Source organism: Mandrillus leucophaeus, unplaced genomic scaffold, assembly GCF_000951045.1.
Source record: "Mandrillus leucophaeus isolate KB7577 unplaced genomic scaffold, Mleu.le_1.0 Scaffold154, whole genome shotgun sequence".
NCBI classification, from domain to species: Eukaryota; Metazoa; Chordata; class Mammalia; order Primates; family Cercopithecidae; genus Mandrillus; species Mandrillus leucophaeus.
In genome coordinates, this window is record NW_012101521.1 from 1,941,269 (window position 1) to 1,951,204 (window position 9,936).

The 9,936-nt window shown below is 44.0% G+C and overlaps 1 protein-coding gene across 1 annotated transcript in view; it reads right to left on the reverse strand.

Annotated features, from left to right (window-relative positions):
• HPS4 (Hermansky-Pudlak syndrome 4) overlaps nucleotides 1-9,936 on the reverse strand; it is a 35,625-nt gene that overhangs the window by 17,071 nt on the left and 8,618 nt on the right. The window contains exons 5-9 of the mRNA XM_011975346.1: nucleotides 7,334-7,441; nucleotides 6,809-6,925; nucleotides 5,095-5,189; nucleotides 2,918-2,990; nucleotides 622-658 (exon numbers count right to left, since the gene is read on the reverse strand). Of these exons, the coding sequence (XP_011830736.1) occupies nucleotides 622-658; nucleotides 2,918-2,990; nucleotides 5,095-5,189; nucleotides 6,809-6,925; nucleotides 7,334-7,441 (430 nt within the window). The remainder of the gene's footprint in view (nucleotides 1-621; nucleotides 659-2,917; nucleotides 2,991-5,094; nucleotides 5,190-6,808; nucleotides 6,926-7,333; nucleotides 7,442-9,936) is intronic.

A 9,936-nucleotide genomic window follows, 5' to 3' on the forward strand; every position in this document is an offset into this window, starting at 1 on the left:
CGCGCGCTAACCGATTGCGCCACTGGAGCCACTAACACCAGTTCTGAAAGGGGTGCTGTGAAGGCATTCCACAGCCCAGGACACAGGTTGCCAAACTGTAGCTCAAATTCCTGGGCCCAATAAGGAAAGAGTCCCTGCAGGCAACACAACTCCCAGCTTTGGAGAAGGAAGATGTTCAGGAGAGAAAGGTTGAAAAGCACTTTTAAAGAAGATATAAGCTAAGAAAGGGATTTGCTCCAACTTAGGCTTCAGAATAAATTGAAGTAACTCTCCTGAGGATGCCTCCACATCCTGCAAAAGGTCTTTCTGTCAGTCGCTGTTGATCTTTACCCTCTCCCAACCACAATCCCCTGGCACTTGACCGAACAGTCTCACAATATGAAGTTAAGGAGGGTCTGAAAGCAGGAATTTGACAGGCATGCCTAAAATCATAGCTTTACTGTTAGGGTTCTGGTTCTGGCGGGTAACTCGATTCTTGAAGCTCTGTTACGTCCATTTTCCTAATCTTATGAGCAGAGGAAACAAACATGCGGATGGCTCGGCCCATCACATAACTTGTAAGGGACAGGTAGTATAAAAGACCGCCGTTCTCAACAGGCAACCATGTGCCTCACTACTTACCATGTTCCTGCGGGGCATCCCCTCCCATACGGAGTCTCTGAAAACAAACACACACAGAAGTTGGCGCTGGGCACCACATTCTCCTCTTGACCTAACCATCAGGAATTTGCTGTGCCATCTGTTCATAAAACTTAGCCAGGCCCAGAAAGCTTGTCCCAACCACATGCTAAGAGCCAAGCAGATGGAACAGAAGCTCCCCCAAGCTGCTGGCTCCCACTATGGCTGGGATGAAGCAAGAACCTAGGCCCGCACAGGCTTCAAGGCAGCAGCTCCACCCAAACTCACGTCACACTCTATGTTCTGATTTTCTCAGACTCTCCCTTCTGGGAATAAAATTGAAGATTCGTGTTCTCTTTCACACCTCTGGGGAACTCATTCTAGAATACAGTCACATCTGCCACAGCCCCAATGTAGAATTCACATAAATTCCATTATAATAAAAACGTCAAAGTACTGTGACTCTCACTATAAAGATGTGACCTAAACAAAATGCTATACCAGATCTCTCGTTTGTTCTGGTTCACAATCGAGGCCTGAAACCTGATGATTTTTCTCAAAAATGAAAACATCTCTCATCTCAATCTGAGGGTTCCAAAAGAACCCACCAAAACCAAACCAAACCAAACAAGAACTGCTCTTCTAGCCAAAATGACTTTCAATCTTAGAATTATATGGTGTTCTTTCTTTTCTCGTGATTTTTTAAAAAATCATGCTTTAGATTACTAAGCCTAACCTCAGTTTACTCTAGACAAAGCGTTGAAACAAAAAAAAATCACATACTATCCCTCACCCCCAAGCTAGTACGATTAATATTGGGTATTTTTTCCTTAAGCCTATACATTTTTTATACTTTTGAGACCACAATATATAAAATACCATATTTCTGCTTAAAACAGTAACATGCAATTCCTGCCATTAAAACATCTTTGGCCATTTTAAGCAGCTGATTAAAATTTTATGAAGGTTTAAGTGATATGAGTAAATTAATCATTTACCTACCTTACACCAGTAATTAGTAAACTTTCTGTGTAAAAGACAACACAGTAAATATTTTTGGCTTTGCAGGGCATATGGGCTCTGTCCCACCTACTCAGCGCTGCTATTATAGCTCAAAAGCAGCCAAAATAAAACTTCAACTGTAGGCAGGTGGCCCACAGGCCATAGTTTGCCAACTCCTACCTTAAGCATTCAAGTTTTGTCTGATTTTTCACTTTCATAAAGCTTGTTGTGATCAAGTTTTGAGTATAAATGTTTTTCAGCAATTACATTATTTCCTTAAGATATATTCCTAGAAGTCAAATTATTAGGAAAAAATAAACGTTCTCATTATCAAAGTGTTTCCCAGAAAGGCTGCTCAAATTGACACCTACAGCAACAGTGGATGAGGAGGCTGACTAGAGCCCCACCAGCATTTCACAGGCCTGCTCATCTAATAAGTGTAAAAAGAGAGCCTTATGATACACTGGAAACCACAGCTTCATACACAAAAGAAAAAAAGGACTGGAAGGAAATACGCCAGACGCTGGCAGTGGTTATCCCCGTACAGTTCAATGATGGGCAATTTTATTCTCAATGAGCATGCATGACTTTTTTTTTCAATATAAAAACAATTAAATAAATATAAAATGGAAGTATTTTAGAAGAGTTTGTTTTCCTTATTTTTTTTATTTTTATTTTTTGAGAGAGTCTCACTCTTGCTACCCAGGCTGGAGTGCAGTGGTGCGATCTTGGCTCACCTCAACCTCCGCCTGCCGGGTTCAAGCCATTCTCCTGCCTCAGCCTCCCAAGTAGCTGGGATTACAAGTGTGCACCACCACACCCAGCTAATTTTTGTATTTTAAATAGAGACGAGGTTTCATCATGTTGGCCAGGCCGGTCTTGAACTCCTGACCTCAAGTGATCTTCCCGCCTCAGCCACCCAAAGTGCTGGGATTATAGGCGTGAGCCACTGTGCCCGGCCCCCTAAATCTTTCTAAAGACACACCCTTTACAGTCTGTCTCTGAAAAGTCTTAACATCTCCCTGACATAAAGAGATATCAAATTCTTATGGAAAGTTGAATTCTCACAGATTTACTTGGTTTGAAGGAAAAAAAAACTACCCAAGCCTAGCTTGTGGAAGAAAACATTTTCTTTCAGCCTCGCCAATGGCTTCATTATTGAGGAGGACTCGGGGTCCTGACAAGCCCGAGAGAAACAACTGCTCTGCGGCCTCTGCTCCTGATCCCTCCAGCCTCAGGCTCAGTGACCGGTGCTCTGGGGGATGCCATCCAGTCAGGTGGGTGGACTTTACAATACCTGCTCCTGAGGCGCTGTTCGGTGAAGCAGAACCTTGGCAGTGAGGGAGGGCGGGAGCTGAGTGCTGACAATCCTAGGAGGTCACACACAGAACAAGAACACCATGAGAAGAAATACACCAAAACACTGAATTTTAAAGGTGCCTAACAGCCTGTGTTGACGAGGATCTTGGGGACTTGGCTGGTGGGAGTTTCAACTGGTAAAACCCTTACAGAGGGCACTCTGGTAGTTCCTGCCAACATTTAAAATATCCAAACACTTTGACTCAGCTTGTACCAAGATGTATGTGTAAGAACATTCATTACACGGAGAATGGCAAAAACAATTAAAAAATGAGTAAACCACCAAAATGTTCATCAACAAGAGAGTAAAGCACAACACAGCCAGAATCCCAAAAAGTGTGCAGCCCGCATAAGAATGAGGTGGACCCATATGAACTGGTAAATAAATCTTCACTATATGCATTGAGAAACCATGTGATCCTATTTAAGGAGATAGCAAAAATAAACAAAATCAACATATGCAGACATGTACTGGTGGGCACAAACACACACAAAGAGCAAGATGCCCACCAAACTGCCAATGATGAGGACAGGTTAAGAGTGAGGGAGAGGCTGGGCACAGTGGCTTACTCCTGTAATCACAGCACTTTGGGAGCCTGAGGTCGGAGAATAACTTAAGCTTAGGAGTTTGAGACCTCCACGAGCAACATAGTGAGACCCCATCTCTACAAAAAAAAAAAAAGTAAAAAAAATTAACCAGGTGTGGTAGCATGTGCTTGTTGCCCCAGGCTGACTTATACTATCTGGTTTCGAGACTTGAGTCCAAGAAGTCGAGGCTGTAGTTAGCTGTGTTTATGCCACTGCACTACAGCCTGGGCAGCAGAGCAAAACTGTGTCTCAAAAACAAACAAACAAACAAACAAAAAAACAGTGAGGAAGAAAAAGGGGGGGGTTTAAATTGTGCTCTGTGTGTTCCTCTATTGATTGATTTGTTTACAGTGAAAATATATTCATGTATTAGCTATATAATTTAAATACAGGCTGGGTGCAGTGGCTCATGCCTATAATCCAAGCACTTTGGGAAGCTGAGGATCGCTCGAAGCCAGGCGTTTGAGACCTGCCTGGGCAACACAGCAAGACCTCATCCCTACAAAAAAGAGAAGACAAATATATATATTTAAGAAACGCAAAATGAGAAAAGGGGAAAAAATACTCTCTTTGGTGGGTATGTCGCTGATGAACTTGGAAGTCCCACAGCTGATTCCGAACCATCATGATAAGAACCAGAGCAAGGAAGAAGAGTGCAAAGTGCACCAGGGTCTATGCTCGGTTCTTCCGCATCTGTCATCTTATTTCATTCTTCACAAGGGATGTCTATTTCCCAGAAGAGAAAATTGAGGCTAAGCAACTCGCCCAAGGCCACATGGCTGGCAAAAGGCGGCAGGACCTGGGGACCAGCCTTGTTGGCCCAAGGGCCCCTGCAAGAGCCCGAGTGCTTCTCCAGTTACACAGCAGTTGCCTGCTCCTCAGGAAGCTCTGGGCACAGCACAATGGCCTGCCTGCCCTGGGCTGTGAGAACAAACCCTCCATGAGGAGAGAGGCCTTAGATGACCTAGAGTGGCTCTTGGGCACTCAGACTCACGAAGAGGCCCTCCAACTACATGAAGTGCAGTGAATTCTCAGAGGCCAACCAAGACACAGGCCCAGCCAAGAGGCTGGAAGGCAGCTGCATAAGGGCCTGTAAGGCTGCTTTGCAGAGCTGAGCCGAGGTAAGCACACCAGGGCCTCTGGGCAGCAGGAGGAGGGCCACAGCAGGGGGAGGGCCACACCAAGCCCCTTCCATGCCTCTTGACTTACAGTGCTGGCTGCTGGCAAAGCTGGGGACTCTGTATCAGCATTTTGCAGACTGACAACTATTCCAGCATGTCCTATACTGAGAATTATAGGGATTCCTTGTATATTCTCAACTCTTTTCTGAACACAACTATTTTCAATTTCTCAGCTTTGCTCAAAGACCGGTACACACCTGTCTTTCTAAACTACCTGATATTAGACAAAACCAGCCCATTTGGAATTGGCCAGAGACTGAGCTCCCCACCATGATCTGGAGGTGGCTGATGGTCAGTTGTGCAGCAGGGGAATGGGGCTGGAGGAGAGGGGTCTGGAGTTACTCACAGTCCTTTATAGAGGATACAGCCAGCGACAATGTGAGGCGAGCGCTGGCAGGTCTGCAGAATGCGGGCTGCCTTCAGCAACAACAGGGGCTCCACCTGTGCAGGGCAAGAGGCATCATGCCCACCCATCAGCATGCTCACAATCAGGAAGGGAGAAAAGGGGAAAGGGTTGTACAGAACAGCTGGGCAGGGTGTAGCTCAAAGCCTGGAAAAGGAGAATGTGTCACACAGTAAAACCTGTGCCATGGCTTGGGACTATTCTACCTCTCTATACCCAGAACTGCTGACACCACTAAATGCCAAATTCTTACAACAAGGAGGCCTGTCCAGAAGCTAGAAGGTGCAGCAAATATGGCATATGTACTATATGCATTCAGAAACCATGTGATCCTATTTAAGGAGATAGCAAAAATAAACAAAATCAATATATGCATATATGTACCGGTGGGCACACACACACAGAAAGAGCAACATGCCCACCAAACTGCCAAAGGGGTCAGAGTAGATGGCCTGGGAGACCCTGACTATCTACACTGACAATGCTAAGACCTGATGGCAGCAGCAGAAGAGGGTGTATCCTATAAATACACGTCATGGTACCAGGCGAAACCCACCTACCCTATCCTCCACCTTCCTTCTGAAGCACAATCCCCATGGCGATACAGGTGGCCTGATGTCTGACTAGGTTCCATGACTCTATTCCATCACAAAAAATGAAAACATCATGCTCTTTCACTCGGGGAAATACGCCTCAGTTCCACATTCCTTGTATGGAGTCAGTGGCCTAGAAGTCCCTAAAAATACAAGAAAAGCATCTGGACCTGGTCAGGAAGAGCCAGCAATAGCCAGCAGCCTCCTCAGACTTCCACCTGCCAGCTAGAACCAGCAAGTATCCACCAGCTGTTAGAACTAGTGTTAATGGAGCCTCCGGAGCTGCTGACACATTAAGAAATTTATTCTTCCTAGCCTCAAGACTGTGCTCCGTCCCAGCCAGCCATTCTATAAAGTTTTGGGGCCAGCTGCAGGAAGTTTTCCAGACTGGAGCAGGGAAAACCCTTCCCCATGTCTGGTGGAGTCATGCTCTGCGAAGGCTGAATCACAGCGCCACACCCCTGCTACAGGGACACTATTTACTATTGCAGTGAGACACAGGAGAGGGTTGTGAGTCAGGGCCCAGGTAGCTGCCTCCTAATGGGGCAGCACAGGTGGTCAGGCCAGCCACACAAGCAGCCTCGGTTTCACTGAGTGTTAACCGCAAACGGAGTGGCTCAGAGATACAAAAATAGTTCCCAACCACTATCTCTCAAAGACAGCAACCATGTGTTTGAAATGTTCATGCTGGGCATTTTTGATGCTGAGAATAACTAGATTATATGATAAGAATATCAAGAGAGAAGAGAGAAGGCCTTCAGATTACTGAGTTCAACACTTCTGAGGCATGAACAAAACAGTAATTCCCTTTGCTGAGCATTTACTTGGTGTCATTTGAGGTACGGTTTCACTTGACCATCAAAACAGTTCTAGAAGGCAGGTATGCTGACGCCATTCTCTGGAAAAGGTAAATGAGGCTGAGAAGTGACATGCCTTGTCATGGCCCTGCCTGAGAAGTGACATTCTACTCACTTTTCCAGATACAGTTCACTTTGGGAATATTAAAAAGTATCCAGAAGTCCTAATCTTACATATAAAATGAATAAGGAGGATGAAAATGTTACTTTAGTTTGGTCCAAGTTCCAGAGGGAATTGAAAATCTTATGCAGATCACTGGTGTTTTTCAGAATTTGTTCAATGAAGCTGTCCCACTCCGTGCTCAGTTCTTCCTGAGAACAGTTCTAAAACAGAAAGAGCCTCAGGTCAATATCTGAGATTTTGAGGGACAGACTCTTTGGCCAGAGTCCCAGCTACCTCAAAAATTGTTCCTCACACAGGAAACTGACCAGAAGGGAGGACCTGTTTTAAACCTACCCAATCACGGATCCACCTGCCAGGTGGGGGTGGCAAGCAGGGCCTGTGCTTTCTAAACATCCCAGAGACGAGAAGGGGATAAACATTTGGAATAAATGTGACCTATGCCACTAGGCCCAAAGGCATATGAGGGGGCTCCGAGAGCCCCTGACCTTGTCCCCAGACACAATGTGTTTATAGGAAGTATAACAGACCCCAGAGTAAGTGCTGCATTCTGGCAATATCGGTTTTTATAAAGAGGCCCAATATAAGACTCCTCAACCCCATACTCGTACCTCATAAGCTAGCGAAACAGGTCCATTGTAAAAATTAAAGAATCCAATTAGCTGATCCAGAAACCTCTTGCAGCTGACATCAGGGAGCTCCACAGCACAGCCCAGCACCTGTAAAGAGAGAAACCAGAAGACAAGCATTTTCCTTCTCTTTGAGTCCAAGCCCAGAATCCTGGCATCCAGGGCTCTCAATTACCTGACTTCACTGGCCCATTGAAATTGATCTTCTATTATGCCTGAGTCCACACCCTCCATTCTGGCCAAGTTAATCTCCACAGACAAGTAAGTTCTGTACCTCAATTCTTGTTGCGCAATCTCAAATGTCCTCTTCCTTATTGTTCATTTCCCCAGAACTTACTCATAACCTTCAGTGCCCACCACAGATTTCAGTATCTCCATGAGGTCTGTTCTATTAACTCGAGCCAATAACGCTGACCTTTCTTCTGACCCTTGCATTGTCAGGACTGTTATTTGGACAGTGGATGTTTAATCTGGATTCCATTACAAACAATGGACAGGACTCAAACTCCTTCTTGAATGGCCATCATGTCTCTCCAGCTGGATGGAGTGCTTTAAGAGCAAGAACTGGCTGCAATCTTCCCAGCTCTAGATCTCCAAAATGCTGAGTGTAGTGGTTAGTTCTACAGGAGATAAATACTTGGCCGGGTGCGGTGGCTCATGCCTATAATCCCAGTACTTTGGGAGGTTGAGGCAGGTGGATCACAAGGTCAAGAGATCTAGACTATCCTGGCCAACATGGTGAAACCCCGTCTCTACTAAAAATACTGGGCGTGGTGGTGTGCGCCTGTAGTCCCAGCTACTCGGGAGGCTGAGGCAGAAGAATCGCTTGAACCTGGGAGGTGGAGGTTGCAGTGAGCTGAGATGGCGCCACTGCACAGCCTGGCAACAGAGCAAGACTCCGTCTCAAAAAAAAAAAAAAAAAAGTGCTTGCTGAGTTAGAAAGTAATCTGGTCATACGTTTAAAGAGTCTGAAAAAGTTCCTATTACTTGATGTAATAATTCTACCTCTAGGAATCTGTCCTAAGGGAATCATCAGATATTTAAACTAATAAACCCTGACAGAAAACAAATAAACAAAAATTTCCTCTGAATGTAAGCTACAGTAGCACAAGGATTTTTGCTTTGTTCCCAGATGTAATCCAAGACCTTACAACAGTCTGGCATGTAAGAAGTGTTCAATTCTTCCAATTGATAAACAGACTGAATGCAATTCCAATCATAATCCCACCAGCTTTTCTTCAGAAACCGACAAACTGATTGTACAATGAAAACACAAAGAACCTGAAATATCCAAAGCTATCTTGAGAAAAGAATAAGGTTGGAGGACTTATACTATCTGGTTTTGAGACTTACTATAAAGCTATAGAAGTCAAGACAGTGTGGTACTCACATATAACCTTCAAACAGATCTGTGGAAAAGCCAAAGAGAGTCCAGAAATAGACCCACACTTAAATGGTCATCTGATCTCTGGTAAAGGAACCAAAGGGAAATCCAACAGGGAAAGGAAAATGTTTTCAACAATGATGCTGGAAGAACTGGTTATCCAGGTGGAAAAAAAAAAAAAAAAAAAGATCCTTGATCTCTACTCACACCATTCACAAATATTAACCCAAAGTGGATTACAGATCTAAATTTAAAAGCTAAAACTATAAAATTCTTACAAAAATAAAAAAGGGAGACTATCTCCTCCAATGGAGTAGGCAGTGGTTTTTTCAGGCAGGACACAGAAAGCAATAACCATAAAAAGATAAAATTGGTAAGTTAGACTTCATTAAAATGCAAAATTTCTGCTCATCAAAAGACATCAAGAAAATTAACAGGCATGCCACAAACTGGGAGAAATTATTTTAAAAAGATGTATCCGACAAAGAACTGGTATCTAGGATACAAAAAGAACTACAATTAAAAAAATAAAACCCAATTTAAAAAATGGGCAGGGCTTTGGACACTTCACAAATTCAAGTGGTCATTAAGCACATGAAAAGGCCTCAGTATCATTAGTCATTAGGGAAGTGAAGATTAAAACCACAATAACATACCACTGCACATCCAGCGGAATGGCTAAGATGAACAGACTGTCAATCTCAATGCTGACGAGGATGTGGAGTAACTGGAATTCTCATACACTGTTGGTAGGAATGTAAAATGGTACGACCACTAAAGGAAAAGGTCTAACAGTTTCCTATAAAATCCAACATACACCTACTCTATGACCCAGCAATTCCAGGACTGGATATTCACCCAGGAGAGATGAAAACATGTGTTCACCAAAATACCTGTATAGGAATGCTCCTAGAAGCCTTATCCTTAATGTCCCCAACAGGACACAGTTCAGATGTCCATCAAAAGAAGACTAGATTGTGATCTATTCAGACAACAGAGTACTGTTTAATAAAATGGAATGAACACCGACAGATGCAACAACATGAACGAATTTCACAAATGTTAAGCGGCAAGACAGATGCCTGTAAAGCATGTAACCACAAACAAACATTAATTTTTTTTTTTTTTGAAATGGAGTTTCACTCTTGTTGCCCAGGCTGGAGTGCAGTGGTGCAATCATGGCTCACTGCAACCTCTGCCT